Source organism: Epinephelus lanceolatus, chromosome 6, assembly GCF_041903045.1.
Source record: "Epinephelus lanceolatus isolate andai-2023 chromosome 6, ASM4190304v1, whole genome shotgun sequence".
NCBI lineage: Eukaryota > Metazoa > Chordata > Actinopteri > Perciformes > Serranidae > Epinephelus > Epinephelus lanceolatus.
Genome location: NC_135739.1, coordinates 12748789 through 12765197, shown reverse-complemented (window position 1 = coordinate 12765197; position 16409 = coordinate 12748789). Strand labels below are relative to the sequence as shown.

General features: G+C 44.3%; 1 protein-coding gene across 10 annotated transcripts in view; it reads right to left on the bottom strand.

Annotated features, from left to right (window-relative positions):
- Positions 1-544: 544 nt before the first annotated feature.
- gatad2ab (GATA zinc finger domain containing 2Ab) overlaps positions 545-16409 on the bottom strand; it is a 28394-nt gene continuing 12529 nt past the window's right edge. For 2 of the 10 annotated variants that reach the window (XM_033621867.2, XM_078168638.1), the window contains exons 2-11: positions 8497-8805; positions 5126-5249; positions 4237-4368; positions 4020-4091; positions 3668-3784; positions 3301-3501; positions 2854-3124; positions 2382-2767; positions 2016-2238; positions 545-1634 (exon numbers count right to left, since the gene is read on the bottom strand). In XM_033621867.2, coding sequence (XP_033477758.1) covers positions 1501-1634; positions 2016-2238; positions 2382-2767; positions 2854-3124; positions 3301-3501; positions 3668-3784; positions 4020-4091; positions 4237-4368; positions 5126-5249; positions 8497-8792 — 1956 coding nt within the window. In that variant the 5' untranslated portion in view covers positions 8793-8805 and the 3' untranslated portion in view covers positions 545-1500. The remainder of the gene's footprint in view (positions 1635-2015; positions 2239-2381; positions 2768-2853; positions 3125-3300; positions 3502-3667; positions 3785-4019; positions 4092-4236; positions 4369-5125; positions 5250-8496; positions 8806-16409) is intronic. The other 8 variants (XM_033621869.2, XM_078168639.1, XM_033621871.2 and 5 more) reach the window with 5 other exon arrangements.

Below are 16409 nucleotides of genomic sequence, written 5' to 3'. Positions count from 1 at the left end.
AGGCATAGTTCGCTCAATTCAAGGACCCGACATAAATCATACACACCTTAATGTTAAAGACTAAGAAGTTCATGTCATTTGTTGCTATAGGGGTTTTTGCATAACTACATTCTGAAAGCTGTCCAGCTTCTCTAAGACCAATCGCAAGGTGAGTGGGAGCCACTGGACACACAAGAGAAAACAAATCATTTTTAAGTGGAGATCCATTCAAACTTAGGGCATAAGCATATATCTTTACTAACATGACCCTATAAATAAACCCAGAGACAGTTTGTCTATAGAAGAAAAAAAATAATGCACCACAACCTATGACTAAAAGCAAAAACAATGTCAAAAATATGACATTCCTTACACCCCCTCAGTCTAGCATGAATTCATGTTTATATCCAGAGAGGGTTCAAATAAACTAGACACCTTCTAGCAGAAGGGATTCCATTTGGGCTCCACTAGTTCTTTGGAAGGTTTTTCTTTCTTTTTTTTTTCTTTTTTTTACAATATTCAATACGAATAGTCCTCCAAACATATGCTCAGTGTCTTTACAGGAGTTAGTGAAACCTTAATCTTTATTCTTCCTCTTTGTCTTAGAAAAAACAAAGTATTTAAAAGTAGGCCACAACATGGAACCCAGCAGATGTAAAACCACCTCAACAGTAACATTAGCCTGTAAATTCAGACCTCGACAAGAGGCCACTTCCAAAGTATCAGGGAGCACAATATTCCAAACACAGTATATGACTTACAGAAGAAAAAGACAAAATCCTAACATTCAGCCATACAAAATAATCCAACACACATCAACTTCTCTACTACACGCGCCGTGGGGTTAGAGAGAAGAGAAAGTCTGTGTGCAGATAGAGATCATTTTTACAGTCCTTTTTTTCATTTTATTCATTTTTGCAAAGCTGAAGCAGTTATTTTGTGGATGGTCCTCGAAGCTCGACCCACAATCCCTGTGGCGAGATCTTCAGTTAAGTTCGGTTCGGCCAAAACGTGGGCCTGAGTCTGACTGGCTCAGACTGGAGAAGGGTAGAACGTAAGGCGAAGATTTTAATGGTGTGTAATAGTGATTATTATTTTTTCCCCCAGCCTAATCCAGAGGCAGGGGGAGCTTGGAGATTTTTCCTCTTGGTGCGACAGAGAGGTTCAACCAATATACACGGAGGGAGAGGCAACATCGCTGGAGAAGTTTGTAAAATTGTACACGCCCATGTAAACCCCAACCCTCACAAAAAAAAGGGTACCCAAATGATCTCAGAAGCTCGAGCTGTCGCTGCACAACTCCACTTTGGGATGAAGGACTTGGGTAAGGAAGATGGTAGCAGAAATATCTGAGGAAGAGCTGAGGGAACACCTCTATCCAACAAAAGACTAGGCAGATTCTCCCCTGCACTGTTTTGGCCAGAGGTGGAGCCCATAGAAAGGATTAGAATGATCATGAGAATGGCTGTTATTGATATTAAGAGGGTAATAGTTATGACGTCAGTAGGGAGCAAGATTGCATTATTTCCATGTGTTGGCTGCTTGGGAGATAGAACGGGAGGGAATCATGTCCAGCAGGTACTCTCGCTGACGCTCGACCGCAGAGGTGGTCTTATGGGCAGACAAGCTTGGGTTCACATAGGCCATAGTCACACCTGTCAAGAAACAAAACGGAAGTGGTGAATGTACTGGACATGGAGCTGTTTGTACATTTATTCTATGATGAAATATTACACACAATATTTTGACTCATGTTGGAAGAAGGCAAAGATAAACCAAGAAGTTGGCATAAAGCAAGATGAGTGAAAATTTCTAAAAGATTTTGCTCAAATGAATATTTGAGGATCCAAAAAAGACAAAAACATCTATGCAGTAATTCTAGAATGAAAAGGTCTAGCCTGAGAAGATGGGAAGAAAGAGAGTGACAGTGCCAGAGAGGGATCCACCTTACAAGAGAGGGATTACCCCAAAGGGGAGCAGAAAGCGAGAACGGGTGAGGAGCATTCTTGGCCTAACCTCGTCTCACGTTTATCTACCTGTAGTGCCACCGCTCTGCTTCTTCCAGGCAGCCACGTTGCCCTGGTTACTGCTGCTGGCGCTGACCTTTGCCCCCTGCTGCAGCGGGCGTGCTGCAGCGTGCTTACCTGCCCTGCTGCTCAGCGCCGCTGCCGTCATCGCACTCTGCAGCTGAGAGGAGGAAGTGAATGCGTGGGCCATAGCACGGGAGCCCACTGACTGGATGTTGTGTGACAGATGACTCTGTATAGAAAGACACAGTATGTGAGAAGTGCTGTGTGTTGGTACAGATGTTAACATGCAGATGTTTTTGCTGCTGATTTAGGATACAATGCTTTTAAACGTTTTTAAACCACAGGGCTGCTCCGTCATGAGGCCATGCTAACCTGTTTAATGGAGTGGTGGGCAGCCACAGGTCTGTGCTGCATAGCAGCCCTGACATGCTTGTACTGCTGGGACACCAGCACCTCACTCTTGGACAGTGAGGGAGAGGAGGTGGTTTTAGAGGAAGATGAAGAGGAAGCCGCCTGCTGGAGGATACGCTGCTCAATCTCTTGCTCCTGTTGGAGTGCCTTAACAAAGGCTGCCTTCAGCCGATTGGTGTGCTCAGCCTTCAGGGCCTTCTTCTGATTGGACGACATGCATTGGTCACAGAGGATGGTCCCAGCCTTCTCCTTTCTCCAACGGGAGGTAAAGTCCGTCTTACACTGGGCACAGGTGTATGGCTCTTTGGGAATGGTGCTGGCAAGGGCAGCAGCTGGGCCCAGATTACCTATAGGAAAAACAGAGAGCTTCTTCAGACAAGATGTAAACATGTATATTCAATCTTCCATTACACTACAACATGCCCAGACTCACCAAGTGGAAAAATGTACCCACCCCTGCCGTGCATCTCCAGAAGTTTCTGCACCACCTCCTCCAGCCCCAACAAGTAGATGAACTCATTATTGGCTGCTGAAGGCAGGAAGTTGAACTCTGGGGCAGGAGGTTTAGGTGGAGGGATCTCCAGCAGTGTCTTCTCCAACTGCTTGCGCAGTGCGAGCTTAGCAGCTGCCTGCCGGCTGGCTGGGGAATCATTGATGCTAGAGTTGGGTGACGCTGAAGAGCCTTTTAGGCTGGTTGGAGAGGCCTGGACACAAACACAACAGAAACCACTTCAGCAGCTACACAAAAGGCAGCGACTACACATGAGGATGTTATAACTGTTATGGAGCTTAGCAATGGTAAAAGAGCAGCTATTAAAGGGAACATTTTCCAATGGTTTCTATGGACAGTGTATTGATGACTTGTACATTGTGTACTCACCTGAGGGATGTTGACCATGACGTTACTGTTGGCCACATTAGCCACCCGAATGAGTCCCTGCTGAATGATCCTCTGGCCCTGGACCTGGACATTGGGCACAGAAGCCCTGGGAGCCAGCAAGAGTGGAGGGGGTCCTGAACCGCTGTGCTGCTGCTGTTGATGGCGTAGACTGGCTATCTGCTGGGGAGTCACAGCAATAGGCTGATGGCAGCACACACAGAAGCAGCCATCACAGATTCACAAGGAGAGCGAACATAAGAAGAAAATTAACAAAAAGCTCTTGAAATCTAAACCTCCTCAGATGAGTACACTTAACATGCTGGCCAATGTGATGACTGTAATCATCTGAACGGCCCCTCACACTAACCTGGGCCCCTCTGACCAGGGGTGGCATGACAATCTGAGAGTTGTGTTTGGACGGGACGTGTTGCCCACCCCGCACCAACGGAGGAGGGATCACCGTGCCTGAGCTTCGACCTGTCACCTGTAAACACAACAGTGTAAATATACAGTTAATGACAACTAAACATGTTTAACATTATGCTACATAGGTACTGCATTTGATTTTGTGCGATTTGGGGTTTTGATGTAAAAACCAATGAAGAAACAACGAAATCTGCCTTATACTTGTGTTGCTTGGTATCCAATTTTGTGTAAGATACAATGTATAATTACATCATACATCAACCCCAAGGTGTAAAACAAAATGTAGTAACTACCTGGAGGGGTCCTTTGCTTGATGTGATGCTACCTCTCACCAGAGGAGGAGGAGTAGCTACAGAGCCAGTTGCCTAGAAGTGAACAGGTTACAGTATTAGTCCATCAATCTGTATGTACTTGAAGGAATGAAGCAGCAACAATTCCCTCTGATGCATCAATCACCTCCGATAAAACAAATAACAATCAACACTCTCCTGCGTATTCTCGGGTACCTACCTTCTGCACAGTGCTCTCCTTCTGGATCTGGCTCTGTCTTAGTTTCTTCAGCAGCACCAGCTTGGCCTCTTGGAGTCTCAGTTCCTCCTTCAGCTGTTTGATGATGCGCTCCCTCTCCTCAGGAGAACTCTTCTACAGACACCGTATTAGATGAAAGGACACTAAGCAGACATACGTGTACAATTTGAGGCCACTTTATGTCAGTAGCAACTAATCTAAAAATGTAGGATCTTCTCAACAGCTATCTCATATGAACTCCAGTATCAGGTCTGGGCATTGTTTCCCTTTTACACATGTAGCACAAAACAGGAGATTGTCTGTGTCAGAAGTGTTCTTATCTACTGAAAATACTCAGTTTGGTTTAGCCAAAGGGTGACACCTGGGTAGAGCGTGCAGGAGGCAGGACATGACGTGTTTTACACTGCAGTCACGTAGCCGGTTTGTAATTTGGTCATAAACAACAGAGACTCTTGGCATTTCTTTAATTTGCCTGACAATTTTCCGAATCTCGTCATTTCTCCAGTTTGATATTTTCATCGCTACCTTCGTGTTAAGGACCCTTCTTTTTCACTCTTGGATGTTTGTTTTCCTCTGGTTTCACTCAAGCAGCATTACAGAGTTGTCATCAACACGCCTACTCGCCCGCTGTGAATTCTCTGAACCATTTCCTGCTCTATTCACACATGGGTTCAATCAAACATTGCAGGGACTTTGTACTAGGGGGCAGGCAGGGTAAAGTCCGTTTAATGTCCGATCCAACTGATTCAGGCATTTGCATTTTCACATACAGCTCATCCAGGTAATGGAAAGATAATTTCAGGCTTGCAGTGCATGTGTTAAAGGGGTTTATGACTGTGTTGTATGCAAATTTTAAATGTTGTTTTCTTACCATAAGTTTTTCTGTGTCAGTCTTTGTAAAGCAGTGTCCATTCATGAGAGGGCTGGATGGCTCATTGTCTGACAACACGATCACATCATCTGGCGATGGCGGCTGCCGCTCATTCTTAATGTCACTGTGGCGAGAAAGAGAAAAAGGCAGAAAACAATTACATTGAGAATGAGTTTCATCGTTCAGTCAAGATTCAAAACTGTATTCTGATTCAGTCCAGAACACTGCAGTTACCATTAACTGCAACTAACTTGTAGTTCTGTCCTATATCCAGTAGATGGCAGTATATAATTATGATTTCATCGTCCCTGTTATAGTGCAAATGTGTACTGGGACACACAAGAAGACAAGAACCAAGAGATCAATAATGGAGTAATGGCGGCAGGGGAAGATCGCAACAACCCATTATCTCCAGCGTAAGGTAACATCAACGGGCAGACGGTCTGCTCTCTTCCTTCCCACAGACACAGCAACATCAGTCCCAAACAACATGCAATCAAAGGGCAAATTAACTGCATTTTTGTTTTTTATAGGAGGAAAAGGCTTAAAGCCTTTGATAAAATGTTAAGTGGCTTTTCCTGAGGACTAAGGAGAACAAAGGCGACTCGTGGTGAGCTAGATATGCATCAATCTTGAGAGGGGTGGAGATTAGAAGTACAGGGTGGTTGTAATTTTACAGCGCGTGGACCATGGCGGAAGAATAAATCTGCCTCCATCACAGTGGGGATCCTGTCAGGTCCTGTGGGTTGGTGCGTAAGAAAATAGAAGTCGGGGTGGTAAGGAGAACTGGCGGAGGATGAGGTAAGTTAGGGAGTGTGATATATGACAGTATTTAAAAAGGTAGAGGTTTGGGTCATGATGTGACGTTATGCATGCAGACACACAGTTAAAGTGATATATTTATTCAAACGCTTTCGAGCGAGGCTTCAGGGCTTCAAGCTTAGGCCCAGTTTTACCACCCAGACAGGGCCTCACCCCTCCCTACCTCCGTGGTGAGGCCTGTGGCCTAGCCCGATCGGCACAGCCTGGGCCTCAGCTCTCCCCTCCCTCCCAGCTGCCGACACTAGAGTCACAAGCTGAGCAGAGCGGAGGTCCGCCGGAGACACTGGAGAGGGTGACAGTGAGGGGGAGGGGAATACATGGCCAGGAGCCAACCTATTGTGTACACTCTCTCTCACTCAGTCACTCACTCAGTCACTACTTCACACACCCCTCCCCCATCCTTACTTACTTGTTCATCTTTTATACTCCAACTCACTGACTCAGTTCTTCACACTTTTTTCTTCCTTTTGCACGCTCCTGTCCTCAGACACGTTTCTCTGCTACCCTCTCCTTCCCCACAACAGCTGTCTACCAGCTCCCCTCAACAGACAATGCATGCTCAGTTCAACGAGGTCAACTCTTTGACAATAACAATGTTGTTTATACTTACATTATGTGGTGATAATTTCAGGAGACCAAGCAAACAACAACAAACATTTACTGTCACGTTACCTTGCCCAGCTGCTACGAACACAATTGAACCCTGTTAATACCTCACATTGCTACATCCTGATAAGCACTTCCTTGATATGTTTCATTCAAATTTAGAAAGATGTCTCAACACCCTGACGCTTTCAGCAATGCTATTCTGAGGGATTACACAGTCTAAAGCACAGCTGAAGACTCAACAGGCAGTGGTTTTCCTCCCTAGCTCTGTTTACATTCCTTACATATGATATGATAAACTGTCAGACATTAGTAGCATCAGAGAGGAATCAAGAGCTTCATCATCTTTCACAAGCGAAACCCCGATGGCGACCCGATGCCTTGACTGACTTGGCCTCTGTCTAAAATGACACGGGCTAGCTTGTGATGGTTGCTACCACTCTATTGAGAACAGCTTACACAAGCATCACAACACACAGCAGCTTGGTTATGTAACGTCCAGTATTTCTGCATGCCTCGGCTTCCCCAATCATGGCTTCCCAATGACCCCATATAGGATTGCTGAATCAGTCATTATTAGGGGCAGTGGGACTCTCTGATTAAAATGCAATGCAAAACTAGATGTGCCATTTCAAGCTACATCAGCCTGCGCTATAAATAGGCAACAGGCCTGGAAAAGATGTGTTCAAATATGCTGTTAAATTGTCTACAAAGCATGAAAAATACATACAAAACTACATCTCATACGTGAACTGATTCAAGACATGTTCAGATCAGTTACTGTTTCATTTCCAGCATGTATGCAATGTAGTTGGCCTACACAGACCAAGTCTCCTGCACACAACACTAGGGTAATCACACTGCAGTGAGTAAGCATGCAAACACATGCTGAGGGTTAAACAGGGGCCAAAGGTGACACCACAAACGGGGCCAACACACTTTGAGCTGAATCACCTCTCTGTTCCACTTAGACTGCCATCACATCAGTGTGTGTATCTATCGCTCTACCAAACACGTCACATGACATCAGGCATTTCTCTGTGTGGTCATGTGACACACCCACCACCCCTCCTGGCCCCTCCTTCCTCTAACTGCTCCTTCCAATGTGGAAACCATGGTAACGGCCAGTTGGAACCAGTTTGTGACACGTAGCCTTCATTTTGTGTGAAGTGTGAGGCAGAGTTCAGGTGCTGCTGTGGGAGAAAATGGAGCCCAGGCCTCAGGAGCCTCAAACTTTTTCAAAATGGGGGCAGGCTGCCGACAACCACACGGCGACTTCCTGTATGGCTCCTGTCAGACCACTCGCTAGTGCAAAGTTAGAGAGAAACCCGAAACTCTAATTGACACATCTCTAAGCACAACCATGCACTGTACATGTCAGCGTGAAATCCAAGGCCTAGAGTGCATAAATAATCCGACAGAAGTTCTCAAACAAACTCACAAAAATGCAGCTTGCATGAAGTACTGCTCGCCATTCACATCCGTTCCCTTTAACACATACGATGATCCACCATCAGCTCAGCATAGCCAAACAAAAAAAAAAAAAAAAAAACACAGCAGCAGCAATCTACTCTTTGCATCTTATACCCACAGAGATATAAACTAGCTAGTAAGGAGATTATGGTGCATTTTGTCCAGCTGGAAATACTTACAAAGGGTTTATTGTGGACCAAGTTGGCTGACTGTGCAGTACTGAGGCCCAGTGCACAGGAATAGATCTAACTGTTTAAGGTAAAGTGTTTACAGCATTCCTTTCAGCATTGTTCACAGACTAATGACTTTGACAGTATCATGTAAACTGAACAACAATTATGTTCCTTATGATCAACAAGCTCCTTCCCCCATACGCAAGAACGCTGTGAAGCAATAATATTACTAATTAATATTACATCATGAAAACAGCCAATGACAGTCAAACCCAATGATCTTTCCCCTTGTCTCACCTTTTGGATGTGCTCATGTCAACAGGCTCGTCTCCAGTCTGCACCTCCACCTTGATAGTTGCCTTCACTTCCCCAGATTTCAGGATGCTGGCTGCTACCTTTGCAGCCTGCTCACTCCTCAGCCTGACGCCCTCGCCTCCAGATCCCACCATGGCCAGGGGACCTCCAGTTGCATCACCTTTCTCCAGCTTGACACGTTTACTGTCCAAGTCCTCCAGGGGCTCGGCAAGAGGCGCATGGTCCCTCTCCAGAGCCCGCTTCTGGCTGCGCGTTTGACGTACTGCCTCCTCTGACATGGCTGCTCTCACCCTGGAGAGAGATGGCAGAAATGGTTACAAACTGTAAACACATTCACAAAACAAAAAACAAACATGGATTCAAATTAGACAGCAGAGCACAGGTTTGGACAATAGATAAATTAAGGTGCGCGGTTACTGTAGGATAACACAGCATCATTATAGTAGAAGTTTTGCTTAGATGAGCAAAAAGTGCTGGTTTCACTGAAGCAACTCTCAAACTGAGTAGTACTACTCTCTGCTTTACACCCAGGCCACACTTCTGAATCTCTACCTGTGCATGACAGCGACACTGCTTAACTGCTGTGGCTCACATGTGTGGTGTCCATATAGACAGCAGCACTGCCTACCAGTCCAATCTTTCCACACCAAGTCTGCCTTTGATAATGGCTATTAGTAAGAGAATATTATATTTCATTTTACTTATTAAAAGCTGGTACTCCACTAATTTCCACTGCATTTTCCATAACATGGTCCTGCAAATATTTAACTGGATTCAATCCACAGAATCGGTGGAGGGCTTTTAATCTGAAACAGAATCAGAAAGTGTTGAGTTTTTTCATGTCTGTGGCATATTGTACAGATACAGACACTGAAACTGCAGTGAAAGGTGTGACGTTAGTAATATGTCACTATGACATTTAAATATTGCTTAGAACGGCACGCATTTCGCAGAATACAAAGCCAATACACCGAATATCGAGACGAGCCACAGCCGAGCCACGCTGCGCATGTGGGCAGAAATGAAAAGCAAAAGGTCCCGTGACTCATGCTGTGCTCAGGTAGCCAGTGTGGCCCGGGCGTTACACTACTGTGCAGGTTCCTATGAGTTATGTGTGTCACATCCCCCCAGTGTGTCTGCATTGAAGTAAACAATAAGGAGCATCCACTACAGAGGACAGACAAAGTTATAACTGCCTCAATTTAATTCAAAATTGAGACAATAAAACTGGATGAAAGCACTGCCAGGTATAAGCTCTGCCTTGATAACTGACAAGAGAGGTTGCCTTTATGACAGAAGCAACAGTGTGACTGAAGAAGCCAAACTCAATCAATCAATATAAATACAATATCGCACAGGTGAAGATGCCTTTTTATAGTTTTAAATGGCAGATACTTGAACAAATCTCAATCAGTCCCCCCTATTGCATGTAAATGTCAGTGTCTTTTCATTTTGGGGAACTTTTAATCACATTTAAGTCCATGCATTATATACAATATGAATAATATAATATGAAGTAGCAACAATGCAACCAGTACAAAACGAAAATAAAGCTGTCCTGGCTGGTGAGTCAATGTACTGCATGTAATCTAAGGTTGCTGTGGCAAATAATCCCCCTTCAACATATTGATTATACACTTTGTTGTAAGGTCATGCACATGAGCATGTGCAATGTTTGATTTAGTTGATATTTCCAGCTGTAAAAAGGCACAATCCTGAGGTGTATTGGCGTCTCATCTACCACTACCAGTGCCCCAGATGCTGACCCAAATCTCACTCAGTACAGTAACAGCAGAGGATAGAGAGACCCACTTAGATTTCAGGGAAAAACCTATTACACAGCAGAAAAACAGCAGAGAAAAACACTGTACATACACAAACCAATGTAGGCCACGCAGTCATTATGGGGCAGGCAGACTCTCTTCAATAAACAGTTTAAAAGTTGTTATGAAAACGTGTTGCTTATAAGCATTTCGCACAAGGATGAGTGCATGTCTATTGCAAAAAATTCTGATACGAGTGCCCAATTGATGATCTGGTCTGAAACCATTTGCACACATACACGTACACCATGTTGTATATCAGATTCAGAGAGCTGACTCAAGGTCTTCCTGGTCCAACGTGACGTCATCATAGCTCCACATGACCTTATCCCAAGATTCCATGGAAGACAAAAAGCGCTTCCCTCAAAACCGGTTCAAACTGGTCCGGGATTGAGAGAAGGCGCAGGTTTAACCCCTGGAGAGGCAGAGTGGCAGAAGGGAGGGAAGAAGACAGGGAGGCCACAGGCACATCCCACACTGACAGAGGAGGAGGAGGAGGAGGAGGAGGAGGAGAAAATGACGTTGTCCTCGGACATTCCAAAATGTGTCTACGAGTCAACAGGGGGGCGGACACATCATTGACATGACTAACTTCTGTGGAAGTCAAGTCAACAGCTGCTGACGGGCATAAAAATCCTGACATCCAAAACCCACCTTTCATGATATTTGATACTCTTAAAAAACATCTTACATGTTTTCTCTGCCATCTTCTCAGGCTTCAAAGATTAAGGCAAGCGAAGGTCATAATTCACCATAAGAATCTAATGTATACAAAACCTCCCACTATGAGCCTGTCATCTGTAAAGCAAAGCGTTGAGAAAACTGCAAGATAAGGTGGGGAAATGAAACTGCTTTTCAGCAACTTCGACAAATCGCTGTCTGCAGTGAGGCTGCAGTTTGTTCCTACAATTCACATCTGTGAATTCAGCCAAGTTTTATTTTTACTGGAGATAAGACACAGGCATCCTTGACACTTTGCAAGATGTTGAGCTAAGAGATGCAAGCAGTAACAACACCAACGAATACAGCCAAAAAAGTACCTACACAGCTAAAACATTCAGGTCTGTGTTTGTATACGAGTGCACGGAGCCTAAAATGGACCCTGCTCTGGTACACAGCAAGGATAGATGTGCCCTGCTGTACCATCCCTGGACACAAAGGCTATCTATCTGCCAGAGATGACAGCTTGTGTGTGGGTGGGTATGTGTGCATACCCATATACCACACACAATGCTTCAGAAACCACACTTTACTGTGTAAAATTGTAGAACTAGTGGCAGCACATTGCTCTGGCTGTAACGGTGTGGTGGCGAAGCGTGTCAGATACAAAATGACTGTAACCCTTTGGGACGATACAGGAGGATCAGATCTGCACGTTACTACGACGACTGTGGTTGCTAGTTTCAGGTCTAGGGACATGTGGATACCTTTGACCCAGAGAGATGGAAAGCATCATGGATCCTGTGATTCATGTGCTGGATGCACTGCTGCTAAGCAACCAAATCAAGTTGTTGTCCATGCATATGTTGTGATTATGACTCTTAAGTATGCACTCAAACCTGCTGGGTTGTGCGTAGTACTTCACATTGTTGGATCGCTATCCATTTTACTAAGCCTTCAGTGAAGGACTACCAATCAGCCCATTTTCTATCCAGCGCCTTGGTTTCTATACGAGCCCTGAGGCCTTTTGTGTGATGTGTCATTCACAACCTCCAGGTTATAGGAGACTCACACTAAGAGCTATCGAACACGTGAAGGAAACAAAGAAACTGTAGGAGATTCATCTAGAGAAAGCCTGGCCGTCAAACACAAGAGTCTATCGATGCCATTCACAGTGACACCCGAGAGGACTGGAGGGCAGAAAAAACATGGCATCAGTACCAGGAGCTGAGATAGTGTTGCACTGAGACACTGCTCAGAGTATTGCTGATGACAGGAGACAAAGACAAAAAGGACAAAAAGGCATTTAACAAACGTGAATGAGCCAAAATTAAAACTTACATGTTCAATTGCTGGATCCCTGGTTCTGAAAACCAGTATGAGTTTAAACAGAACATCTCAGAGAGTATATATTTTTACGCAGCATCCTTTGCTTTAACTTGAGTAAACCAGTTTTGTTTGAAACAGGACATCAGGAGTTTGTATTTTATGGCCAGGCAATCAACTGAGAAAAGATCCTGAATCAATCAGTGCTAGCAGCATTCCTGCCAGTTTCAATGCTCCCACAGCTCCATCCATCCAGCGTGTAAAACCAAATGAAACTGACACTACAATCTCACAAACGAGCCTGACTTGTCCATCAGCGGGTCCATCGGGAGATGCTTGGAGGAAACTGGTACCCCAGACCTCACTGCCTGGGAATCAGCAACCAAGAGGAGCTACTCTGCCTGTTAGTGTCTACAACAGTTTATCAGAACACCACTGCAGTTGGGCTTGGACTACAGGAATTTAAGAAACGCTGACTGATTTTGAAATTAGGTTCATAGATATCTGCTCCTGAAATAAGAAGATGGGATACATTTTCTGTACATTTTGAGTCACATTTTATCTGCATGGCATGCATCTTGTTTTTGGGAGGAAATTCAAGCACCATCAGTTCAAAGAAGCTGAACTTCTGTTGCCAAGAAGATGCACCACTACTACATCACAATATACATCTGCATTAGGGATGTCAGTTTCTGTTAATTTTGCTTTTGACAGCCCCACACCCATTAACAGTTAACTAACGGGTTAATTCTAAAGGATAACAAAACAAAATGATGTGAAATACAAGAGGTTTTTACTTTTAGTTCGGCGCTCTATTTGGTCAGTAAGCTTTAGCACCGTATTTCAAAGCGCTATCCATTTAGAGGTCGGGAAATTAGCCACATTAACACGCAGACACATAATGCCCACTGCCCACCCTCCGGTCTCCACAGGTTAGCTGAAGTTAGCCTGTGCCATTCTGCACGTCGCACCACCCAGGCTGGGTGAGAGCTAGCTAGTGGCATTGCCGCAGAAACATGGTAGCCATCCTCCAGTCTCCCATAGGGCTGTCACTTTTTCAAAAAAGTCAAGGCTGAACGAATTTACAATGACCCGAATTTCGTTCGAATAAATTCAAAGAAGAGTAAGACAGCTGCTTTTTACAAAGTCGACAAACAGCCTTATCTTTGTGCGTGACTTTGCCATCTATGGCGTAGAACCCAAAATACTTCCATACGCTGCTTCTCAGATGTTTTGGTGTCGTGATTGTCCGCTCAGGACGGCTTTACTCGCTATTGTCCCCCATTTTCGTAGCAAAATACCACATTAACATTATCTTTGTTTAGCGATAGGTCAGTAAGGCATGCAATAGGTCAACATGATAGTGAATTCTTAGAGCGCCCTCTGTTAGATCACAAGGCAAACTACAAAACCCAAAACCAGTGAAGTTGGCACGTTATGTAAATCGTAGATAAAAACAGAATACAATGATTTGCAAATCCTTTTCAACTTATATTCAATTGAATACACTGCAAAGACAAGACGTTTAATGTTCAAACTGAGAAACTTTATTTTTTTTTTGCAAATAATCATTAACTTAGAATTTAAAGGCAGCAACACATTGCAAAAAAGTTGGCACAGGGGCCTTTTTACCACTGTGTTACATCGCCTTTCCTTTTAACGACACTCAGTAAACGTTTGGGAACTGAGGAGACCAATTTTTGAAGCTTTTCAGGTGGAACTCTTTCCCATTCTTGCTTGATGTACAGCTTAAGTTGTTCAACAGTCCGGGGTCTCCGTTGTCGTATTTTACGCTTCATAATGCGCCACACATTTTCAATGGGAGACAGGTCTGGACTACAGGCAGGCCAGTCTAGTACCCGCACTCTTTTACTATGGAGCCATGCTGTTGTAACACGTGCAGAATGTGGCTTGGCATTGTCTTGCTGAAATAAGCAGGGGCGTCCATGAAAAAGACGTTGCTTGGATGGCAACATATGTTGCTCCAAAACCTGTATGTACCTTTCAGCATTAATGGTGCCTTCACATATGTGTAAGTTGCCCATGCCTTGGGCACTAATACACCCCCATACCATCACAGATGCTGGCTTTTGAACTTTGCGCCTATAACAGTCCGGATGGTTCTTTTCCTCTTTGGTCCGGAGGACACGACGTCCACAGTTTCCAAAAACAATTTGAAATGTGGACTCGTCAGACCACAGAACACTTTTCCACTTTGCATCAGTCCATCTTAGATGAGCTCGGGCCCAGCGAAGCCGGCGGCGTTTCTGGGTGCTGTTGATGAATGGCTTTCGCTTTGCATTGTAGAGTTTTAACTTGCACTTGCAGATGTAGCGACGAACTGTAGTTACTGACAGTGGTTTTCTGAAGTGTTCCTGAGCCCATGTGGTGATGTCCTTTACACACTGATGTTGGTTTTTGATGCAGTACCGCCTGAGGGATCGAAGGTCACGGGCATTCAATGTTGGTTTTCGGCCTTGTCGCTTACGTGCAGTGATTTCTCCAGATTCTCTGAACCTTTTGACGATATTATGGACCGTAGATGATGAAATCCCTAAATTTCTTGCAATAGCTCGTTGAGGAATGTTGTTCTTAAACTGTTCGACAATCAGCTCACGCATTTGTTCACTAAGTGGTGACCCTCGCCCCATCCTTGTTTGTGAATGACTGAGCATTTCAGGGAAGCTGCTTTTATACCCAATCATGGCACCCACCTGTTCCCAATTAGCCCGTTCACCTGTGGGATGTTCCAAATAAGTGTTTGATGAGCATTCCTCAACTTTCTCAGTCTTTTTTGCCACTTGTGCCAGCTTTTTTGAAACATGTTGCAGGCATCAAATTCCAAATGAGCTAATATTTGCAAAAAATTACAAAGTTTACCTGTTCGAACATTAAGTAACTTGTCTTTGCAGTGTATTCAATTGAGTATAGGTTGAAAAGGATTTGCAAATCATTGTATTCTGTTTTTATTTACGGTTTACACAACGTGCCAACTTCACTGGTTTTGGGTTTTGTACATCAAATTGTCTGATGCACCTATAGACACTGCAGCCGACATTTCAAACAGGTAATTCCAATTGAACAGAAACTTTTCACCTCATGTCCGAACGAATGTCCGAAACTCGAATAAAAAGTGACAGCCCTAGTCTCCCCCTATGTAGCTCTGCTAAAATTGAGCCACTTACTCACCGGGGTGACCTAGGGGAGACTGAAAGGTGGACATAATATTCCCATAACAACGCCACTGGGTGTGAACAGCATTACTAGCTATAATTGCCAAATGAGCGGTGCCGCTAGCTAGCTCCCACCAGACCCAGTTGGTGCTCAGTACAGTAAAATGAAAGATAACAAATTAACCTATAGAATGACATGTGTAAACAGTCAAAAAATATTCTTGCTGGTTAACCAATTAACCAAATAACCAATGGTTAACCGATGACATCCCTAATCTGCATAATGTTAGTGACATGTTGAACTAATACCCTTTACATTGTACCGTTTATAGCATGCTAATGTGATGATCAAACCTCGTGCAGATACATTAGTTTGACACACAAATGCATTAACTGCAGCAGCCACAAAAATGGCGAGAGGCGGAGAAAGAGCCTAGGAAAAGGCAGCCAGTGATTAGTGATCTGTGTCTGTTCCTCTCAGGGGACTCTAGAGGAGAAGTGGATGCATGTCCCTCTCATTTCCCTCAGAATAATAGGGCCTAAGGGCAGAGCACATCTTAGATCAAAACAAAGGACGAGGGAGTTAGGGGCTGCACGTGAGAGAAGACATTTCTACTGCTCGTTCACATTAATTAAAAACAACAACGATATGAATAAAGAGGTTTGTACCAAGCTATCTGATTTCTACAGAGTAACTGCATCAAAGCAAGCTGGCTCAAATCAATACATTTGATAAATATGCATTTCTCTGTATATGCTCACATTAGTCTTCTTGTCTATAAAATAAGGTGCGTGCAGAAAATCACCCATCCCTGCGAGTGGTGCGGCAAGATAAGATGCACTTCCCTGAAAGCAAATGGAAATCTTGTGACCTAGACTGACACTACAGGTTTTATACTCTGTCCCTCTCCTA